This window comes from Periophthalmus magnuspinnatus, chromosome 9 (genome assembly GCF_009829125.3).
Source record: "Periophthalmus magnuspinnatus isolate fPerMag1 chromosome 9, fPerMag1.2.pri, whole genome shotgun sequence".
In the NCBI taxonomy this organism is placed as follows: domain Eukaryota; kingdom Metazoa; phylum Chordata; class Actinopteri; order Gobiiformes; family Gobiidae; genus Periophthalmus; species Periophthalmus magnuspinnatus.
In genome coordinates, this window is record NC_047134.1 from 8,606,724 (window position 1) to 8,631,201 (window position 24,478).

At 39.9% G+C, this 24,478-nt stretch overlaps 1 protein-coding gene across 1 annotated transcript; it reads right to left on the minus strand.

Annotated features, from left to right (window-relative positions):
• Window positions 1–729: 729 nt before the first annotated feature.
• Window positions 730–22,670, minus strand: mob1a (MOB kinase activator 1A). Its single transcript, XM_033972253.2, has 6 exons — window positions 22,489–22,670; window positions 20,987–21,153; window positions 17,680–17,773; window positions 14,872–15,005; window positions 3,890–4,053; window positions 730–3,009 (listed from the first exon to the last, which is right to left on the minus strand). Exons 1-6 carry the CDS (start codon window positions 22,500–22,502, stop codon window positions 2,932–2,934), a joined length of 651 nt encoding a protein of 216 aa, XP_033828144.1. The 5' UTR covers window positions 22,503–22,670; the 3' UTR covers window positions 730–2,931.
• Window positions 22,671–24,478: the final 1,808 nt, after the last annotated feature.

A 24,478-nucleotide genomic window follows, 5' to 3' on the forward strand; every position in this document is an offset into this window, starting at 1 on the left:
TGGGAAATTTGTGGTTTCTTTTTTGGCTGTAGGATAAGATTTAGGCCATAAAAATGTTGAATTAATAACTTTTAATGATTCATTACAGATGCAAACTAAGTTCTTAAGTGTTTAATTTTTTTATGGCAGCTCATGATTAAAAAAAAATAATAAAAAAAAGATTGAGTAGTTTTTGTGATTGAAATCTGCTCTTGGGTTGTTGCATCAGTGGCATAAATTAGTTGCAGTATTGTTGTTTATTATCTATATTTACTTCAGCAATGCTAAAAGAAAAATTCTATTCTGTCAACAGGAACAAAAATTTTTCTCTTACTATGGCTCATACCTGGACAACTGAGGGGTTACACAGACATACTTTTGCAATATGTTGCACTTCAAAATTTGTTATCGTGACAGGCCTAATTAAGCTATTATCTGGAATATAAAATCAAAAAGACAAATCGGATGCACTGAGAACAAACTGATAGCACATGGGCACGCAGAGACTGGGGCGCTGCAAAAATATCAGTGCCAAATACTTTCAATATAGGACCGATACCGATATCTGGGAATATGATAACATAGGTATCTCTGATAACGTAAAACATCCCTAAGAAAAGGATATTGTAGCTGCATTAAATAAAAGAACAAAAGCTAAACATGTCAAAGTACTCTTTCTATGAAAGATATATATATATATATATATATATATATATATAAAATCTTCATGTGAGGGGGAACTGAACCAGAGCAGTTTCCAACCAGGGCTATGGGAGCACTTAACGGGGTCATGTTGTTGTTTTTTTCAGATTTTAAAACTGTGAAATTAAACAGTATTTGTTTAAAACAAATCTTATTTTGTATCTTTAATTATACTGATTTTAAAAATACTCCTAATTAAATATGTATGTAATATTTAGGTTTTACATTTCAGAAACATTACCTGTGCCCCCAGATATGAGGTTCAAATAAAATGTTCAAATCAAATATAGCTTTTACTGATGAGAATAAATCAGCATTACAATTGTTAATTACAAAAAACATTGGACATGATGGTCATGTTTATGTAACAATTTGGTGTTTTGGTTCTCAAGACGATTATCAGAAAACAGCATGAGTTTCACATGAGTCTCTCATTTAGGATGCCAGTCCCAAACCTAAAATCCAGTTAGTTTAAACTTAAAATGCCTCTCTTTGATCTGAATCATCACTACCTAAACCCCAGCACTTCTAACCAATCATGAATCAGTGCTAGTGCAGCCTCTGACGCTCAGTGAGTGAATTCTGGAGCTTCTGAGCTTTTACAAGAGGCCTGTCTACATACTGAGAATGAGAAAGTTGGATGTGTCCTCTATCTGCAGGTTAAGACACCAGCAACACAGGTTCAGTTGTGATTGTAATACCTTTTTTAAAACTAAAAAAAAAAAATAATAATAGTAATATACTACTATGGTAAACAGACTTGCCTGGTAGCCGAGTTAGGGGTTTCTTGCCAGACAAGGCTTAGAGGGTGCTCAACATAACAAAAGGTTGGGAGCCACTACACTAGAGGTCCCACAGCAAAGGAATAGGAGAAAGCCTAAGCGGTAATGATTTGGTATGTATGATAGACTAGGCTTAGCAATAAACCAGCAAATTGGCAAATTACACATTTCACTTTTGAAATTTTCAGGGAGTATTAAACATGTGCAAAACACAAAAGATAAGTACAGGACGGCTCACTGTCCAGAGGCAGTGATCCGCATAGGATCCTGTGTGAGATATCAGTCAGCATAGAACACAGATAGACTAGAATAGAACAGAAGCCTATGCTGTACAATTATAGACACTACAGTTAAATCAGAGAAAAGAAGCAATGTGGAAGATTTCACTTGTAACAGAAACCATTTTGTATGTATTTATGTATTGGAAAAGATTGCAGAACCAACTAGGGCTATAGTCTTTTAGTGGATGCATCATTTTATTTAGGATTTATATGGGACACCGGCAGAAGTTAGTAGTGACTCAGCTGAAGATTTCTAGTTTTTTGGTATTTATCTGTAAAAAGGCAGATTAAATTTATGATTTGCAAGTTTAATCTGTCTTTATCCAAATACTTTTTATGCAGAAAAAAGTACTAGGAAATAATGTATTTTTTGCATGAACTCCCCCTGCAGGTGTAGTCTTGTGACTGCAGTTTGGGTCAGATACACAGACAAAATAGTTTTGAGAGCTTTTGCCACATCCTTTTTTAGTTGACCGATCGATCTGCAGCACATGTCTTCAGTCGACCACAGCCCTAGACCCAACTATCTTTGCTATCAACAACATAACATCTCATTGAACATGCTAGAGTGTTAGACAAGTTGAAAATAAGTTGGATATTGATAAGTTGGAAATTGAAATAAGTTGGATACGCCAGGAAATAACTAAAACAATTTAGTTACAAGAATACAGTGGATGAAAATGTAAAAAGGTATCAAAATTACCCTACGCAACAGCTGTGCACTTCCACTACAAATGTCAAAGCTCATCGGTCCACTGAACTCCACTGTATTTGTGGAAATGTCCTAAAATAGACTATCCAGTGTGTCCCATTAATACAGGAGACTATGGTGGCCACCCCATAGTCTAAAATTCTCCCCCTTAGTCTAAAAACAACCTGGACTATATTAGCGTAATAACATTAGACTTTTTTGCTTGTTGTATCATCATCAACTGCTGCTTAAAGATTAAATATAGACAGTAGGTGACATTTATACTAGTCAAATTGAAGGAAATTAAATGATTCAAATTAAAAATCTGTGCCACCATAATCTTAACCAAATTTACAGAAAACACAGGACTGGATTGGCTCAGAGGCCTACAGCATGAGAAGGACAGTGAGGTGAGTTTGGAGAGTGTGGAGAAGGCACACAGCTCAAAGAGTCAGAGGTAGCACAGCGGAAAGAGAGACAACAGGGAATGAAGGCTCTATCTGTCCTTAGAGCCCAGCTTCTCAATCAGGTCCTGCAAGGGAGCCAGCTCGCGTCTGTCGATCAGGTTGAACTCCTGTCACAGAGGAAGAGTGGGGTTAGATTTAAGTTTAGGGTTGGACTATAGGAAAGCTATCATCATCAGAACAGTATTAGCCAGAAGCATTTGGCAAGATATAAGGACTTTAGTTTAGAGCAAGACATTTGAGAGTGTAAAAGAATTTAACCATTTCGCATTTTACATTCCAGTATGGTGTTATCTGTACAATACCAAGATACAATTATGTATATATATCATTTTGGCTTGAGAAAATAATTCCTTCTTCAAAAAAGCTGTTCTTTCATCTTGAAATGGATCCAGTCTGCTGATAAAACTGTGGAGTTGTTTTATCAGCAATACTTGATGTGTCTCTGGTCAACAGTAGACCACACCCCAAAAAATATCACAGGGGACTGAAAAACATCAAGGATTTTTGCAGAATCAATGAGCAAAGCACTAAACGCTTTTAATCTGAGGGAAATATAATTTTGTTTGTAAATGATAGGTGAGCTCTAATGAGCTCCTTTGTTCCACATGAGTAACTGAAAAAAACAAACAAATCTGATTGGATGATCATGTTTGGTTCAGGCTTGAGACGCAACAGAGGGCATGGAGATTAGACTGATATTCCTCTGTATAAATTTATCTGCTTCTTTCATTTGTGTTTTGTCTGTCTTGAACTGTGTAAAGCATGATTAAGTGTCTCGGAAAGCACTATTTAAATGTATGTATGTATGTATTATTATTATTATTATTATTATTATTATTATTATTATTATTATTATTATTATTATTATTATTATTATTATTATTATTATTATTATTATTATTATTATTATTAAAATGCAGAGAGATATCAGTCTGGATTTGCCTGGCAAGTACATCGTAATACCATATGAGCATGTGGGTGTGGTACCTGCACAAAGAAGATGAAGTGCTTGAAGGAGGTGTTGAGGTGGGCCTCCTCCTGCAACTGCATCACAGAGTCAAAGTGCTGGTGGTAGATGTGGGCATAGACCCTGAACAGACGCTTCAGGATGGTCTTGGCCACGGACATGAAGTTCTTGGGGAAAGGCACTCCTGGAGGAGATACAGAGGAACATGTTTAGTATTCATAGATTATAGCCAACAATTAAATTATGCCTTTAAAATTCCTAAAGACGACATATTACGCTTTTGTCTGCTATAGACATTTATTCCTGTAGTAGGGCTGCAAGATTAATCACATCAAATCAAAATGGTAATTCGACTAGACATGGTTAGCAAATAGCAAAGGTGGCAATTTTTAAAGTCCCATAATTTCCTCCACAAAACAAAAAATATTCTGTCTTATTTTAAAAAACTTAACCCTTGTATTAGTTGTACTGTATTCTTGTATTAGTTTTTCAGTTCATATTTGTCATGTTTAAGTTCTTCTGGACAGAATCATTATCAAAGCATAAGTTGCAAATCCAAGTGCAAAGCTTAGCAAAAAAAAAAAAAGACAATTTAATTATTTTCTCCAGTCGCCCTAGAAAAAAACCTTCTGTCATTTGCTTGATCAATCAGTCAAACCGAGAATTCTTATTCTTATCTTGTCGGTGGCAAGGCAAGGCAAGTTTATTTGTATAGCACAATTCGTACACAAGGGTGTACGAATTGTGCTTTACAGAATAAGAAAGACATTAAAATCACAATACAACAAATCAAAACATAAATAATCATCACAAAATTACCCTTAAAAGAAGAAAAGTGCAGAATAAAAAACTTTCAGTCATATACACAGCTAAACAGAACTGTTTTGAGCTTGAATTTAAACAGTCAAAGTAGAGGCCTGTCTCACATTTTCAGGAACACTGTTCCAGAATGTTTAGCTACATAAAACTGAAATGCTGATTCTCCATTAGGTGACTGTGGTTTTGTCTTTTGTTTCTGTAAAATACTAAACAAATATTCTTAAACACATTATAACATCAAACCAGCTGAAGTGGCTCTATAGTAGTTTTGGGTAAATAAACTCAACTTTACAACATATTAAGCATAAGATTTTAATTCACCATCTGCTGCACTGTATAATTTGTAAATTAGTATTTGGAAACATTCGGTTTGATCTGCACAGTGAATTGTGGAAAGTCTCAGGAGGTTCCTAACCAGCGTAAAGAGCTCTAAGATTCCTCTGCTAAAGGAGTTATGAAAGGAAGCATAATTGCCCCTTTCCTTACTTTGTTCTAACTTCACTGATCAATTGGGATGGTCCCCGACAAGGACGCACATCCGGACAATAGTAAAAAAGAAAATGGTAAGAAAAGGAGCTTCCTGGGTGCATTCAACCAATTAAGATGGGGCCTTATTCTGCTTTCTGATTAGATAATCATCTTGAGAACTCTATAATTTGAGCTATATTTGACTTTGGGTACAGTTTGGTCATGTTTGTGGATTTAAAAATCACCATATTACTAATGGTTCCTTTAACTACAATTGCTCAAAGATATGCAACCTTACCCTTTCCACCCCCATGCTAAATTTAAAGGCTGAGGAAACAATTTTGAGATTCATCCATCCATCCATTTTCTTCCGCTTATCCGGGGCCGGGTCGCGGGGGCAGCAGTCTAAGCAGGGACTCCCAGACTTCCCTCACCCCGGACACGTCCTCCAGCTCGTCCGGTGGGACCCCAAGGTGTTCCCAGGCCAGCCGAGAGACATAGTCCCTCCAGCGTGTCCTGGGTCTTCCCCGGGGCCTCCTCCCGGTGGGACATGCCCAGAACACCTCCCTAGGGAGGCGTCCAGGAGGCATCCTGAGCAGATGCCCGAGCCACCTCAACTGGTTCCTCTCAACGTGTAGGAGCAGCGGCTCTACTCCGAGCTCCTCCCGTGTGACCGAGCTCCTCACCCTATCCCTAATGGTGCGCCCGGCCACCCTACGGAGGAAACCCATTTCAGCCGCTTGTATCCGCGACCTTGTCCTTTCGGTCATTACCCAGAGCTCATGACCATAGGTGAGGGTAGGAATGTAGATTGACCGGTAAATCGAGAGCTTTGCCTTTGGGCTCAGCTCCTTCTTTACCACAACGGACCGATACAGCGACCGCATCACTGCAGACGCTGCACCGATCCGCCTGTCAATCTCACGCTCCATCCTCCCCTCACTCGTGAACAAGACCCCGAGATACTTGAACTCCTCCACTTGGGGCAGAGACTCACCACCCACTCGGAGAGAGCAAACCACCTTTTTCTGGTCGAGAACCATGGCCTCGGATTTGGAGGAGTTGATTCTCATCCCAGCCACTTCACACTCGGCTGCAAACCGCCCCACTGCCTGCTGCAGGTCCTGGCTCGATGAAGCCATCAGGACAACATCATCTGCAAACAGCAGAGATGAAATCCTGTGGTTCCCAAACCAGACCCCCATGGGCCCTGGCTGCGCCTAGAAATTCTGTCCATAAATATAATGAACAGAACTGGTGACAAAGGGCAGCCCTGGCGGAGTCCAACATGCACCGGGAACAGGTCTGACTTACTGCCGGCAATGCGAACACAGCTCCTGCTCCGGTCATACAGGGACTGGACAGCCCTTAGCAAAGGGCCCCGGACCCCATACTCCCAGAGCACCTCCCAAAGGATACCACGAGGGACACGGTCGAATGCCTTCTCCAGATCCACAAAACACATGTGGACTGGTTGGGCAAACTCCCATGAACCCTCAAGGACCTGATGGAGAGTATAGAGCTGGTCCAGTGTTCCGCAGCCAGGACAAAAACCACACTGCTCCTCCTGAATCCGAGGTTCGACTATCGGTCGGATTCTCCTCTCCAGTACCCTGGAATAGACCTTACCGGGAAGGCTGAGGAGTGTGATTCCCCTGTAATTGGAACACACCCTCCGGTCCCCTTTCTTATACAGAGGGACCACCACCCCAGTCTGCCATTCCACAGGTACTGTCCCCGACCGCCACGCGATGTTGCAGAGACGTGTCAGCCAAGACAGCCCCACAACATCCAGAGACTTGAGGTACTCAGGACGGATCTTGTCCACCCCTGGAGCCTTTCCACCGAGGAGCTTGCCAACCACCTCAGTGACTTCAGCCAGGGTGATGGACGAGTACGCCTCCGGGTCCCCAGTTTCTGCTTCCTCCTCGGAAGACGTGACAGTGGGATTGAGGAGATCCTCAAAGTATTCCTTCCACCACCCGACAACATCCCCTGTCATGGTCAGCAGCTCTCCACCCGCACTGTAAACAGTGTTCCGGTGTCCACCACCAGGTTCGGGGATTGCCGCCGCGACAAGCACCACAGACCTTACGACCACAACTACGAGCAGCCGCATTGACAATAGAGGTGGAGAACATGGCCCACTCGGAGTCCATGTCCCCAGCCTACCCCGGGATCAGGGAGAAGCTCTCCCGGAGGTGGGCGTTGAAGACCCCTCTGACAGAGGGCTCCACTAGACATTCTCAGCAGACCCTCATGATGCGCTTGGGCCTGCCAGGTCTGTCCGGCTTCCTCCTCCGCCAGCGGATCCAACTCACCACCAGGTGGTGATCAGTTGACAGCTCAGCCCCTCTCTTCACCCGAGTGTCCAAGACACGCGGTCGGAGGTCAGATGACACGACAACAAAGTCGATCATCGACCTCCGACCTAGAGTGTCCTGGTGCCACGAGCACCCTTGTGCTCGAACATGGTGTTTGTTATGGACAAACTGTGACTAGCACAGAAGTCCAATAACAAAACACCACTCGGGTTCAGATCGGGGAGGCCATTCCTCCCAATCACGTCCCTCCAAGTGTCATTGTCATTACCCACATGGGCATTGAAGTCCCCCAGGAAAACAACGGAGTCCCCGGTTGGTGCACTGTCTAGTACCCCTTCCAGGGACTCCAAGAAGGCTGGGTACTCCACACTGCTGTTTGGCCCGTAGGCCGACACAAGTGAGAGACCTGTCCCCGACCCAAAGGCGCAGGGACGCGACCCTCTCGTTCACCGGGGTGAACTCCAACACGTGGCGGCTGAGCTGTGGGGCAATGAGCAAGCCCACACCAGCTTGCCGCCGCTCCCCGCGGGCAACGCCAGAGAAATGGAGAGTCCAGCCCCTCTCAAGAAGTTGGGTTTCAGAGCCCAAGCTGTGCATGGAGGTGAGGCCGACTATATCTAGCCGGTAACGCTCAACCTCCCGCACAAGCTCAGGCTCCTTCCCCCCCAGCGAGGTGACATTCCATGTCCCCAGAGCTAGTCTCCATGTCCGGAGATCTGGTCGTCGAGGTCCCCGCCTTCGACTGTCGCCCAGATCTCTCTGCACCCGCCCCTCATGGCTCCTCTCGCAGGTGGTGGATCCACGGGAGGACGGCCCCACGTTGTTCCTTCGGGCTGGGCCCGGCCGGGCCCGTGGGGAAAGGCCCGGCCACCAGGCGCTCGCTGCCGAGCACCCACCCCAGGCCTGGCTCCAGGGTGGGGCCCCGGTAACGTCAGTCCGGGCGACGTAAACGGCCTTGTTGTATTTTTCTTCATGAAGGGCTTCTGAACCGCTCTTAGTCAGACCCGTCTCCCAGGACCTGTTTGCCATGGGTGACCCTACCAGGGGCATGAAGCCCCCCGACAACATAGCTCCCAGGATCATTCGGGTGCTCAAACCCCTCCACCACGTTAAAGTGGCGGTTCGGGGAGATTCAGTCTTGTGGCAATTTGATCAAGTCCCATTCTTTTTTTTTTTTTCCAGTTCTTTTTATTTGAGTTTTTCTTTAAAACAAATGTAAAACAAAAGCAATGTACAAAGTAAATACATAAAAAGAGACAACAAATGTAAAATTAAATAAGTAAAATAATTAATAAAAATAATAAAATAAAAACAGGGGAGGGGGCGGGGTTCAGGTAGCATATTCTATACCTGCATATTCACCTGTCTATCCTGTCTATCACAGTACTCCAGAAACCCATCCCATGTCAGGTGGAAAGTGTCCACTTTCCCTCTAAGTTCAAATTTAATTTTTTCTAGCTGGACATGTTTCAATATATCATACAACAGATTAGTATAGGCTGGAGGGTTTTTTTGTTTCCAGTTCAACAGAATAAGTCTCCTAGCCAATAATGTCACAAATTTGACAAATGTTTTTTGTTCATTCCGGAGGTTTACACCAGCTGAGGGTACACCAAACAATGCCAGCACAGGGTCAGGATCTAACTGAAGTTGACAAACGTCAGACATCATGCAGAATATTTTTGTCCAATAGAGGGACATTTCTGGACAACTCCAAAAAGTATGAGCCAGTGAGGCTTGGCCCTGCCCACAGCGCTCACAAGTTGTGTCCACTCCAGGAAACATTTTGGAGAGTCGCACCTTTGACAGATGTAGTCTATGTAAAACTTTAAATTGTAGTAGACCATGACGGGCACAAATCGAAGAAGAGTGGACGTTGTCCTGGGCTTTAGTCCACTGATTGTCAGTTATGCCCACTCCAATGTCCTGTTCCCAAGCGTCCTTGAGATGATCTAGCGTAGGCATATCTTCCAAGTCCAACAATCCGTTACAAATTCTGGAGATTGAGCCTTTTTTCAGAGGATCTTTCAAAAGTACAGTATTAAGTTCATACTCAGGAGGCTGACAGGGGAAGGATGAGAACGCTGATTTTACAAAACTGCGAATCTGCAAATATTTGAAAAAGTCTCTCTTTTCTATCTTATATTTTCCACAGAGTTGATCAAAGGTGGCAAATGTTTTTTGGATAAATAAATCTCGCAAAGAATTTATTCCCATGGTTGTCCATTGATTGAAAGAGATTTCCGAAAGTGCTGGAATAAACTCATGATTATATGTTATTGGTGCCATTGTGGAAATCTCTTTCCATTTAAAGTGTTTTCTAATTTGATGCAAGATTTTAACTGAGTGGGAAACGATAAGATTCTTAAATTTGGGAATAGTCGCTTTTAAAGAAGCATAAATAAGTGCTCGCAGTGAAGTTGGGCGGGCGCTGTTTTCTTCAATTTCAACCCAGTCAGCCTCCCCAGCATTACACCAGAAGGACAGAGATCGTATATTACATGACCAGTAGTAAAATCTGAAGCGGGGCAATCCCATCCCCCCAAGTTCCCTGGGTCTTTGTAAAAATGCTTTCTTAATCCGGGGGGTCTTTTTATTCCAAATAAATTGCAAGATCAAACTATCTAATTTGGAAAAAAATGATTTGGTAATGAAGTAAGGTATGCATTGGAATAAGAATAAAAATTTTGGTAAAATATTCATCCTTACAATATTAATCCTCCCTGCCAAAGAGACTGGAAGACTCATCCATTTGTCCAAGTTCTGTTTCGTTTGTTCATACAGCGCTACAAAATTTTGTTTAAAGAGACCAGAGAACTCTTGTGTCACATTAATTCCCAAGTATTTAAATTTATCTGAAACTGTAAAGGGATATGCATTAAGAGGGGGGCAGGGCTGTTTAGATACATTCTTGATTAAAAAAAGGGTACTTTTAGAAAAATTTATTTTATATCCCGATACTATCCCAAAGTCCTTCAGTACTGACATTATAATTGGTAGGGAGCGTTCGGAATTTGATACATATAACAACAGATCGTCGGCATACAAAGATACTTTATGTTCCATTTCTCCTCTAATGATGCCAGAATATCCCACATTTGTTTTTAATGCTATGGCCAGGGGTTCAATTGCTAAAGCAAATAACAGAGGGGACAGTGGGCAACCTTGTCTTGTTGATCGGCCTAAAGGAAAGTAGGATGAATAAATGTCATTAGTTTGTATGGATGCTTTCGGGTGTACATACAGCAACTTGACCAAAGATACAAAAGTAGGGCCAAATCCAAACTTCGACAGGGCAGAGAAAAGGTAGTCCCATTCAACCCTATCAAAAGCCTTCTCCGCGTCCAAAGAGAGCAGCAATTCCTGACCATTTTTGTTTTCTTGGGTGTAAATTATATTTAGTAATCTCCTAATATTAAAAAACAGATGTCTGTCTTTTATGAAGCCCGTCTGATCTTGAGATATGACAGTCGGAAGTATATTCTCTAGGCGTGTAGCCAGGATCTTGGCTAAGATTTTATAATCGACGTTTAACAAACTTATTGGTCTATATGAACTGGGTTCTAAAGGGTCTTTGCCAGATTTGTGTATGAGTGATATACTGGCTTCATAGAATGATGGAGGCAGCAAACCTCTGATCAGAGCCTCGTTAAACACTTCCAACAGCATTGGGGAGATCTGGTCTTTAAATGTTTTATAGAACTCAACAGTATATCCATCAGGACCAGGGGCCTTCGAGTTTTGCATTTTAAGTATTGCTTCTTTTATCTCTCCTAATGTTATCGATTTTTCCAGCATGGCTCTATGGTCGTCACTAACTTGAGGAATACTGAGATTTTCAAAGAAGTTGTTAACTAGTTTAGAGTCCCCCTTTGATTCAGACGTATACAGTTTGCTATAGTATTGTTTAAACATGTCATTAATCTCTTTAGGATCAGTTGTGATCTGTCTCAAACCAGTCCTGACTTCGATAATTGATCTTGACGCCTGTTGTTCTTTAATTTGGGATGCTAGGAGTCTACCCACCCTCTCACCATGTTCATAGTATTTATGTCTTAACTGTGTTAAAAGTTTGGTTGTTTCAGAGGTATACAGTAAATTAAGTTCAGTCTGGAGACATTGCCTTTTATTATACAGGTCAGATGAGGGGGAGGTCTCATATAGGCGATCTATTTCTTTGATTTTGCAGATGATAGTGGATTCTTTTTCTCTTCTCTTTTTGTTATTAAAACTGCTCAACGAAATTAGCTGACCGCGTAAGTAGGCTTTTTGAGTCTCCCATAAAGTGCATCTTGTTATATCTGGGGCGTCGATGGTGGCTCGAAAGAGATGAAGGTGTTTCTCAATTTCTTTCTTGCTTAACTGATCTAATAACAGAGAGTTGTTAAATCTCCACATTCTATTTGTATTTTGCCCAATTGCAATTTGTAATAATGCTGGACTATGGTCTGACAAAATTATTGTTTTATATTCACAGCGTTGAACTTTAGACAGTAGGCCCTGATCAATTAGGAAGAAATCAATCCTCGAAAAGGAGTGATGAACTGGTGAAAAAAAGAGTATTCACTTTTATCAGGAAACAATGATCTCCAGGGATCTACTACCTTGTAGGTATCCATAAAGGTATGAATAGCTTTTGCTGTTTTTGACAGGATTGCCGCTCTCTTCGAGGACCTATCCAGCTGTGGATCAAGTACCAGGTTGAAGTCCCCACCAATGATAAGCTTGTGTGTGTTCATATTAGGTATTGCTGAAAAGAAAGACATCATAAATTTGTAATCATCAACATTAGGAGCATATATGCTTATCAGCGTAATTGGGTTATTATAAAGCCTCCCTGTCACAATAACATATCTGCCTCTACTGTCTGATATTATTTTATCTTCAATAAATGGTATTGACTTTTTAATAATTATAGCGGTTCCCCTGCTTTTGGCATTAAAATGGGAGTGATAGATCTGCCCTATCCATTTCCTACGTAATCTGTTATGGTCTTTATCTTTGAGATGTGTCTCCTGAAGAAACCCATTATCTGTATCAAGTTTTTCAAGATGGGAAAAAATATTGCCCCGCTTCACCGCTCCATTTAGACCTTTACAGTTCCAAGAGATAAGCCTTACTGTATTTCTTGCCATAGTTAGTGATCATCAAAAATTATCCTGAAATCCTGCTCCCGGGGATAAAAAGGAGAGGAAAAAAAATAAAAATAAAATAAAATAAAACAGAACCCGCATAACCCTCTCTGCCTTTCCCCAAATGAAAGACATACAAACTGTATCCGGTGCAGGAACAGAAAAAAGACAAAAACAAAATAGAGGTCTTAGAGGAAACTAAGTCTTGACTTCTTGCTAAACTCTGCTTTTTGGGAGAGAAATAAAATATAAATTTTCTGGATGTTTTCTACATCCCTCCCCCCCTTCCCAGACCAAGCCCACCACTGGAGTATCCAGGGGGCTAATTCAAGAATATGTATAACGGTACTCGCTACAATTGAGGACTATCCATTTAAGTAAACATTATGGTACTAGAATAAATGAGTAAAAATAAATAAATTTGGCCTGTCAGCATGTAAATAGCTTAAAAAATAGTAAATAAAATAAAATAAAAACAAATACGTAAATACGTAAATATTCGTACCTTTTAAGAACAATTAAAATGGTGCAGAACAGTTGTGGTAAAAGAAACTTTTGCAAATACAAATAAAATAAAGGTGTCAGGCCTTATCTCTTAAACAGCAGTCGTTTTTTTTTTTTTTTTTTTCCCCCGTTATGCTCAGCTCCCGGTCCTCAGCATGGTCCACTTCTTTCAGATGTCCTCAACGCTGTCGGCTGCAGATGCAATGCTTTGAATAAACTTCTCCGCTTCCCGTGGCTCGGTAAATACGTGTGTAGATCCCTTCACCTTTATCGTCAGCCTCGCTGGATAGTATATGCTGTACGGAACTCCTACCGCGCGTAATTTGGCTTTAACTTGGTTGAATGATGCTCGGAGTCGACTCACTTCTGGGGAGATGTCTGGAAAGATGTACAATGGGGCGCCGTTATATGAAAGTCCACCTTTCTCTCTGGAGAGTCGTAATATTTTTTCTTTATCAGCGTAGTAGTGCATACGGGCGAGTAGCGCACGGGGACGGCCATCCCGCCTGTTCTGCGGGGTACCGGTCCTGTGTGCGCGGTCAATGAGTGGAGGAGATTCAAAGTTATCTGCTCCCAGGACCTGCTGCAAGAGATGCGCCAGAAAGCGGCTGACATCACCACCCTCAGCGCCCTCCGTGACTCCCACAAACCGTAGATTTTGTCTGCGGCTCCGGTTCTCAAGGTCCAGGCATTTCTCCCACACTTTTTTGTACTCTTTCGAAAGTGTTTCGTATGATTTCTCCATTGCAGTCATCTTATCACTGTTGTCATTGAGTGATTTTTCCATCTCGCGCTGAGTATTTCGGGTCTCTGTGTGTGTGTCGCTCAGCGTCTGTATTTGTTGGGACAGTTCGGCTCTAAGCGCTGCTGTCTCGGCTTTGGATTCACGGCGGAGTTGGGCAATTTCTTTCTGAAGTTCCTTTTTCATATTCTCCACTTGTATTATCAAGTCAGCCGATATACCCTCACGGAGAGTTTTCAGTTCGCTTTGCAAGATTCGTACCGTGAGGGAGGAATCCTCCACCCTTTGCTCCGCCACCTGTGCAGTGTCCGCCATATTGCTAACCTCCACCGATATGCTAGCTGAGGGAGCCGACGTTGTCTGAATAGTCTTCTGCGTATATTTGCGAGTGCCTTTTTTTAGTAGTCATATCCCCGTCAACATAGTTAACATGTTGTAGTGTTATTGAAGCTTCGTCTGGTCCGGGGGGGGATTTAATATCGATGAAAATAAAGCGGAGCTGCCACAGGCGTTCTGCTCACTCCATTAGGCGGAAGCGGAAGTCCCGGTCAAGTCCCATTCTTAATACATATAGTATAGGTTATCTATATCATCTGAAACAAGAAAATCAAGGGAGGGATTACACAGACCAAAACCATTGAATACAACAGGGGCACTGTAGACACACTCATTTATCACGGGTACAGACTTTGGACCAAACACTGTTGCACTGAACCTTTCACTCCTTAAATAAAATGTTTGTGTGTTGAGGAGATTCATTGTTGAGCTGAAGCGTCCTTTATTTCGCCCTGTCATTAGCTAAATAGCTAGCTAAGCTCTGCACAGTCACAGCAACAACAGAGAAACTACTTTTAGTTTCCATGTTGTCACATAAAGCTAATTTAATCTAAAAAGAAAAAAAATCATCTGAAATCAAATTATGAATTTGTTGAAAGTTGATTGTTGTGCATTTTTCTTGTATGAAAAGCGCTTTATAAATAAAATTTGTTATTGTGTGTGCTGTGCATTTGTACCAATCTTGGAGGGAAAGAGGGTCTCGTCATCCAGCTGGTCCTGCACCCAGGTCATCAGGTAGTCAATGTATTTGGGAGCCGAGCATTTGATGGGCTTTTTTATGTTGGTGCCGTCAGCCCAGTGGTACTCATATCTACAGGAAAAGAAAACAGTTCATTTACAATAGCTGATAATAGACCATGCATTGGCTGGTATGAAAAGTATTAGGGTAGCACCATTTTAGAAACATTTTAATTGCAGAATTCTGATTGTTCAGAATGCACATTTAATTTGTAAACAACTCCAGTAGTTCATGCTGCTTCTGCATTAACATTTGGCAGAAAAAGCATGAACTGCTTAACCAATACAGGAATCCCATGCATTTAACAGCATGTTTGTAGAGATCTAAAAACTACATGGTTAGCAGCTTTTTTTAATAAAAAAGACAGGATACCTTGTTGTTTACATTCGACTTTCTATTACTCAAATAATTGGTGTCTTACTTTACGCTTTTGATTAAAACAATTTTTATATATATATTTCATCACTTTCAAATATAGTTTGCTAAATTTCCAGTCAAAAACATGTGGAGACATATAAATATTTTAAACTATGAATACATTATTAACAGCCTCACTCTAATTTGGCTGATTGTGGGTATAGCCAATGCGCTGTCTTGCCCTAGATAACAGATATATTGTGTAAGCAGCTCCATAATCTGGAAGTGATGTCATGTCCGGGTCCATCAGCTGATTGAAAGATTAATGCAATTTTTAGCAACAACAAATCTCAAGTTAAATAGAGATTGGAGTCATTTAAAGCTAACAAGGTTATAGATATGGATCTATAACTATAACTGTGACAGAAAGTCTACAACGAAGGCTGAGGTCAGAAGCTAGACTAGGCTGAACTAGTGTTAGTGGTGACTGGCAGTTAGTGAGACATATACAGTAATCTTATGTAAATAGTGTAGTAATAATCTATCATAACATATTTGATATGGTTTGTGTTTAAAGGTATGCTTTTGAAAGGCAATTGTCTCTTGTTTGATGTATAAATTCAAAAACAAAGCCAAAAATCAGCTGTGAAGTTTCTGGTTGGATCTTGAAGTTCAAGCGACATCATCACTTAACAACTTCATAAACTTACTGTAGTGAATAATTAGGATACTCAGAATGTATAACGTAAGTTAGGAATAACTTTGGACCACTGTAAACCATAACTAGTTCTGTTTTTCATGTTTTAAAGACAGTGAAATATATACTGCACCTTTAATACTGACAAAAAAACAGTGACGTGTCATTTAGAATTTGTCTGGTTAAAGAGGAAGTGAGTGTGGCCTGTTCCTCATGATTGCAGAGCTGGTGTCTTGCCGCAGAGCACAAAGGAAGCATGAATAGAGATTAGAACTAGCAGCAGCAGCCTGGAGAAGGAGCATGCAAGCTTTAATTCCTGTTTTCCTCATGTGATTTCTGATCATGCCCTGACCATCTGAAGACATCGTGTGCTCTATTTATAGAACACGCAGTAATTCCACATTTCTCTTGAGGCAACACACACAAGTCAGTCAAAAACAGTGGACACTCACCGATACTTTTAGAACTTTAAAAATACTTTAAAAAGGAACCGTATGTAAGATTTAGAATTTTAAATTTCATAAACATGACCCAACTGTGTCCCCAGATATGAGCTAAGCATGTTCACATCAAATATAGTTATTTTTATTAATTACAAAAATATTGTTGGCCAAGTTGTTTATGTGGCATTTTGGTTCTCAAGACAGTTTAGAAGAACAATGAGCCTCACAGTGCTCTCTGATCTGAATGGTTACTAACATCTGCACTACTTAAACACTGCACCTGCAGTCAATCATGAATCAGTGCTAGTACAGCCTCTGCAGCTCAGTGAGTGAATTGAGGAGGTTCTGAGCTTTCATAAGAGGCCTGTCCATATACTGAGAATGAGAAAAACTTGTATGTGTCCTCCAACTATAGGTTGCTGCACTGGCAACACAGGTTCCGTTGTAAATGTGATGTGTACTCCTTTTGTAACCCAAAAAGATCGCGGGCTTCGTACTGCTCCTTTAAATTCCCATATGGTGCTTTATTTTGCCTTTATACTTTTGTACATTTTTGTATTGGTATTTAAAGTCAAGAAACCCAAAAACAACGTACAGTTCAGAACAAACAAAGAATCAGCCAATGAAAGTTATTAAAACAGTTTGGACTGGATATGGCTAACCTGCAAGCTGTTGCATTCCAAATTAGGAAGCATGGGTATGATTCGGGTCCATTGACTCTGGCTCAATTCACTTTCTATTGAAAAACTGTTGCCCCTCGTTCTGTAACCGCTGCTGTCAGGCTCGTCATTTTGGTCTTAAAATGTTCATATTATCCCACTCTACATGATCCTGGTGTTTTCACAATGTTATCCGTAACTTAAGATATGAACATTAATAACATACCAATAAGGTACGTTTTTTCCCTGAGGTCACTCTCGCTAGTGTTAACAATAGGTTTGACAGCGTTGCTATGTGCTCACTCCCTGCTAAACCAGTGGTGCGGATGCGAAGCGGCATTACCTTCAACAGCTCCTTATTGGCTCATTCCCTTAGTTCACTTCTTTATACTGTCTGTGGATCTAATATAAAACTTTCACAAAGAATATTTGAATTGATGGTCTGATGCCATCTGCTGGAAACAGTGGGGGAGTACAGTGGTTTTGAAATGTCAATTTAGCAGCACCTCTCCAGTCAACATGATGCTAACGAATAGACACTTTACTTAGCAGAATTTGGGACTATAAAATTCCTGAAATCCTGTGCGTACCTTGGTCCCGCAGACATGACAGAGCAGGTGGTCTCGGTGCAGAACTCAGTGATGGTGCCATACAGCATGTTGATCTGGTTGAAGAAATCCACAGCTGGAACACACAAGTACAAGTAATAAGCAATCAGTTTAATAATCAGTTTCAAAGGAACAGATGATGTAAATATAATGTAAATGTTATACAATCTGTTAAAGTTGCTGTACCTTATTTTTACCCTCTCTAAAAACATGAAAAACAGACTACTTCATTTTAAAAGGTTTGCCTTGGGCCAAAGTTATTCCTTGCTTACTTTATACTTTAGGCAGATGCCAATTTTATTTTTTTTTAATGTATCTTTATTTATACCAGGGAACCCAATGAGAGCACTTGGGCTCTTTTTCATGGGGACCCTATTTAAAATACAATACAAGTAGAAAAACAAAACAAAACAAAGTATAAAAGTCCATATAAAAAATTAAAACAGAAGCAGGCGTCTGTATAAAAGTTTGTAACCAAATTATTAAATTGCGAATGTGTCACCAACGTATCCAGTTTTGCATTTCATTTTCGTGAAGCAAAACTAAAAGCTTCTTTCCCGTCTCAGTTTTGGTGCGGCTAGTTCTTAGCAGTGACTTTACAAGTGCTTTTCACAACTCTCAGAGACCAGTGCGGAGTGATGGTGAAGCTAATAGAACAGAACAGACATACTTAGAGCTAAACAGCTGCTTATACAATATCTGTACTGGGGCAAGACAACGTTTGCTCAAATACATGAGAAAGAAAATCTGCTACGGGACCTTTAACTTGGGCAGTTCCATAATTCTTTTTTCATCACCTACATGATTCACTGATGAAATAGAAAGTGATTAGTGGAATAAAAACAGCTGTGCAAGGTAAGATCATGTTTGAGGATGGAGTCATTTTGTACCTGCATCCCATAACAAAGTTAATATTTATTTAGATGTTATATCAATATTTATATGAGGAACGGTGTAATTGGTCTAACAATTATCCACACTACAACTCTGCCCCTCTAGTTTTTTTTCTTTCAAAATATTTATTGATCAGTTTGCAATTGATAGATGGAGTAATAAAAGTGAGAGCAATGCCAGGGGTATAAATTACAATACAAATTTACATAGTAAAAATAATACCAGTTATATACAGTTTAACTGTCACCCAGAGTTTCCAGAGTCTCGACAGCTTTGGAGTTGGAAGAAAATAAAATATTATACTTGGATACTTAGATTTAAGCATTTTTGACCAGAAAGCTGCAAATTTACCTGGTTTACTAGCTGCCATAAAAAGGACTAAGAACAGTAGATAAATAAAACACGATGTACACAGTTTAGTGCCGAAAAGTGGATTTAGCGTTTAGTTCCACTTTAATGATCCAAGTTGTTGGCTAGTACCTAGTTTGGTTGTGGGAACTTGCAGTAGAACTTTGTTTGTCAGAAACTGGGAAACACATCATGGTTCCTCCCTATCCTCCCTACAAGCCCCAACCATGTTCCTCCTGATGAACTATGAATTCTCCCATTGTCCCACAAGCCTATTACATTTGAAGACTGGACTTGGAAGGAAAATAACCACTCTTAATTAATAAGGCCCTCGGCCATTCCTACTTTACACCCCTGTATGACTGAAGGTCATCTGAAGTGACAACAGAACACCCCTGCACAGAAACAGTTTAAGAGCTACCGATACTTCTAATGCACTCACAAAATTAACACTATGCAAGAAAGATAACTTTACTAGGTCATATTCAATTGGCTTTGAGTTGTGTTTTGTTTCATCCACATGTTTAACAAACAAATCCCTCACTGTGTTTTTAAACTCCAGACACCTTCACTAGAATCATTTGGATGATTTCAACCAAGGAACTGCCAGTCTCACTAGAGGTGAGGTAAAAGGTAGCCGTTTACTTGAAAATAGAGCATTTTAAGCTTTGGAGATGTAGACAGACTAATACTAAAGTGTTACTCAAACATGTGTGGATGAAACAAAACTCAACTCCAGGTATGTTTTGATGAAGTAAAAACATGTTAATATGACTTAAATCTAAAGAATACATTTTGTTTAATACAGGACCTTTAAACAGAAGAGAGCAAATCCAAGCGCATGACATCAGGAGCACCGCAGAGACAGTCCACACCCCTCAGTGTTGTGGCTCTGAACCAGAATGCAACATGCTCAAAATGTGGAGGTTTTAAGCTCAGACAGTGAGGCCACATGACAGAGCAGAACTCCATTGTTCACAACAGCTGCTGCTTTGGGTGAGAATCATCCAGTTTGTGTTGAATTTGCACTGGCTTGGAGCATTTCTCAGCGAGTTTAGACATGCAAGACCTATTCAATCTGCTGAATCCTTTAGCACACAGAGCTACATGAGAAGAGAAGCCTCACAAGTCCATGCATGGCAACATTTATGTGAATCATTTGGGCTACCATGGAACCACATTACAGAATGCAGGTATAAACACAATATTATCTTATGTAGCTTATTTATTTTTTCCTCATATTAAGAAGGTGTCCATAAAAGTTCTATTGTTATCAGCCTACCTGAACAACTGAGGGATTGCACAAATATAAGGCCACATGCTAATAAGTAATACAATATAAAGTTGAAAATCACATTCTGGTTCTTCCTGTGAGTTCAGGAGTCTCTCTATAGATCTGAGATGTTTGCTACCTGCTTGTCTATATGGAGATACATAATAGTTTAATGCCATACTGTGGGTATGGTGGTCTATCTTCATGGATCACCATTCACCATGTTACCTTTTATCATTCTAAAAATTCTATACTTATTGAAAACAATGTATTAAAATGTTCACTTTTTTTTTTTGATGCTGTAAATCCATCCTTTCTTACACACACACGTGCTGATTTAGAGATTTTTACTGGCTAACTACCACCAGGGGACACTCTCTAGGAGAAAACACAAAAGTGAGACAGACATGGAGAAAAATTAAGTTTGGATTCATTTTACACATCGTACACACCCCCTCATATATATACATACATATGAAAAATGGCCACGAGGGAGGAGCATGGTTGACTTAGGTTTGTGGGCTGAACCTTGCTAACCATAAGGAAAGTTCCAATAGGGCCCAAAAGAGATTTGTTAGATTACTCAAATGTGCATGGATCTAAAATGTCTTCAGGCACATTTTTGAGGATGGAACGTTATAACATGGTAGAAAGCTCCCAAAACTACATTTTGCATAATTTCTTATTTCTTACAAAAACATGAATCCTCCATACTGGTATATAGATTGTGCTGTCATTACATTTTTATTGGCCACATATATCCAATGGCCTTACTGTTGACAGCGATCCACTCGTTGAGGTCCTCCCCCTCAGGCAGCATGACGGCCTGCCGCAAGTTGCCACTGCCCAGCGTGGCTTCAGCATGCTTCAGCAGCTCATACTGGTGCGAGCCCTCGGGGATGTTCTTCTTGGGTTTGAAAGTTTTGGATGAGCGACTGCCACTACAAACAAACAAAGTACAGAAACAACTTGTTACTATCAATTAAGAGCTGTGCAATTAATACAGATCCAGAGCTTTTGATTATATATTATATAATATGTACCAAATCTACATTAGGATTTAGATTGGGCTAAATCCAGGTTAAGTGTGAATGCACTCAAAAAAAATTTGATTGATAAATATGAGGGGGTAATACATTGTTTTCTTTGCTTCAATTTAAACTTATACAAATTTGTTCAGAAATATGATTCATTCTATAAGTTCATACATTAGCCTTCAGATGTTAATGGTCATGTAAAAATGTTAAATTTAATTGCAATATCAATAATTGAAAACTGTATTTTTTTTTTCAAAATTGTTACCATGTAGTAGAAGGGCAAAATTTATCGCAATGGAATTGAAATTTGGCAAATTGCTTTTCTGAAGTACCATAATGTCCTTGACAAACAACTTCATCTCCTGTCTTATTGTGAATAAAAACTGCTAACCCTGCAGTTCAAATCTATACTAAATGTTCTGAAATGTAATAATTGTATTGATTGACTGTTTCCGTCCTTTCTTCTGGACATATTTAAAATGTGAACTTTAAACATAAACTGAATTATAAATTCATAGTAATTTTTCCAAAATTGTGTAGCCCAATGTTGTTTTACACATATTTTATTATGTCTTGGAAAACAATACATGTGTAATTACAACAAGACACTGTGGATTATTTACGTAATAATACGGATGATGAACTGATAATAGCAACACAAATGTCGATTTCCCTGCTTTGTCTGTATCCAAGTACCATAAAATAAGGTTATGCCAACAGACTGCGGGTCCAAAGTGTGCTGGGATGTCCTCTGAAACACGGCAAAGTGGCAGTCCAGAGACAACAACAATAGACGTGCAGTTGACCCATATAGATGATGTACCATTGGCTGTCAGTGAGATGAGAGATGCGTCAATTTAAGATAACATCCACGTTTCCATGTCCTTATTTTAGACTGTAAAAACTATTCTGATAAAGAAGTGGTCCCCAAATCATAAGATCCAACCCGATGCGTTGTTGAGTCAAGTTAAAACGCGTTCAGATGAGGCACTGTAAAGCAAGCTATCAAGTTAGCACAAAGTTAATACAGTTAGTTCAAAACCACTAATCGAGACTAAATATACGCCAAAAAACGGAAGATCGTAATTATTTAGGAACATTATTAACTAAATAGATTATAATCAAAAGGGTAAAGTTGATCATCTTCGTGATCGAGAGAGAGACAGCAGTAAGTAACTTCCCCTGCCGTGAACCGCAGCTAACTTTAACCCAAAGAGATGTTTAAGGATATGTACTTACAAAAGGAAGCTCATCTCTGCAGATCGTTCTCCGAAGTCCTTGTAAATGAGAATAAACTACCGCTGGGTTAAAATAAAACAAAAACAAAAAATCTGGTTTAGTGTAGCAGAAGAGAGATCTGACGCGTTGCGTGCGTTTGTGACGCTAGGCTAACTTTGCACTCTTCCTCTATCTGCACGTCCGGGGTTGCCAGATCCTGAGACTGAAATAAGGAGGAAGTCCGAACAAACCCAAGGTCTTTAAAGTTCCTATACAATTGACTCATGTCAGCTTTTAGTCATGTTAGAATTCTGCTAACTTCTCAAAAACATACTTGGAGTCGTTTTGTTTGTTTTGTTTCATTCACACATAATTTTATGATTTACTAAGCTATTTTAGTCTCAATTAAGGCTTACCTTTTTTGTTCATTATTCTACTTTTTGTTCAGTCGAGATTGCCACAGAAAGTCTTTAATATCTGCTGGTGCCCTGGGGAGTGAAGAGGTTTCAACAAGGTTAAAACAATAGCTGTAAATTCAAAGATGGCAAAAATGTGTATGGAGTTTAAAAACACAGAGGAGCTTTCCTGTTTTACCATACAACATCACAAGGTGGAACAGGCTGTTTTCAGTTTGAGAAAAGAACACAGCCTAAATATGCAAGATTTGAATGTGTGAATGAATTATATTTGTGATGAGGAAACAACATCATAACATAGATCAAAACTTTGCGTGATACAGGCCCTTTAATACATTCAGGTAAAAGTGGAAATATTAAACCCCCCATAGCAACAACTTTCAGATCTGAAATTGTATGCATTGTGTAAGGGAATGATTTGTATGGCAAAAGACTAAACAATTTAAAACATTTACGTAGGAACAGCAATGCAAAACACTGAATAAAAAAATAAACTGTAAAAAGTTAATCTGTCATCTTAAGCAACTACTCAAGAAAACTATTAAAACTAAATGTGATGCAAAAAAGCGGACCTGGCAACAATTTTACCTGCACATGCGCACACTGTTTACACTGAAAGTGAAAATAGTCACTGGGGGGCGGTTTTGAGTTGTAATCAAACAGTGCGACGGCCTACGCACCTGTTACTAACTTCCCTTATTTGTCATTTAAAATTGTGACGTAAGTGTAAAAAAAAAATTCGAAATTATGCATATAAAATTATATACTGTATATCTTCATGAATACCTCAGTATCCTCACTACCACTTTTTTTGAACTTTGAACCAAGTAGAATAATATAGTTTATACCAGCTTAATTCTAAATTCTAAGTTTTTCCCTTTCTCAGTATGTGGACAGGTCATGCCTCATGTGAAAGCTCAGAACCTCTAGGCCTTCACTCACTGAGCAGCAGAAACTGCACTAGTTCTGATAAGATAAGATATGCCTTTATTAGTCCCACAGTGGGGAAATTCCAGTACAGTAAAATTAATGATTAATTATCATTAATGATTAATGATTGGCTGCAGGTGCTGGAGTTTAGGTGGTGACTATTTAGATGAGAGAGAGGCATTTTAGGTTAAACCAACTGGATTTCAACACTGAAACTGGCAACCAAAATGAGAGACTCATGTGAAACTCATTGTGCTTTCTGATTGGGTGATTGTCTTAAGAACCAAAACAACAAATAAATGGGACACTGTGTTTAATGTTTTTGTAATTGAGTACAAATCAGCATTAGAATTGTTATCAATAAAAGCTATATTTGAAATGTGAAATTTGAACATGTCTATCATATATCTGGGGGACACAGATGGCTCATGTTTATGAAATTTAAAATCAAAGTCTTACATATGGTTCTTTTAATAATAGTTTATCTTGTTTTTTGATTGCAAGTTTTTATTTTGCTACTGTTGCAACATAGCAGCGGTTTATCTTACCCACCCATGGTCCCACGGTGCTTCCTGTGTGACCCTGTGGATGATAGCTGACTGCCAGGACTTATACTGTTACAGTTCATATTTATATCACCTCTCTTCAGACTTTAAAGGAAACTG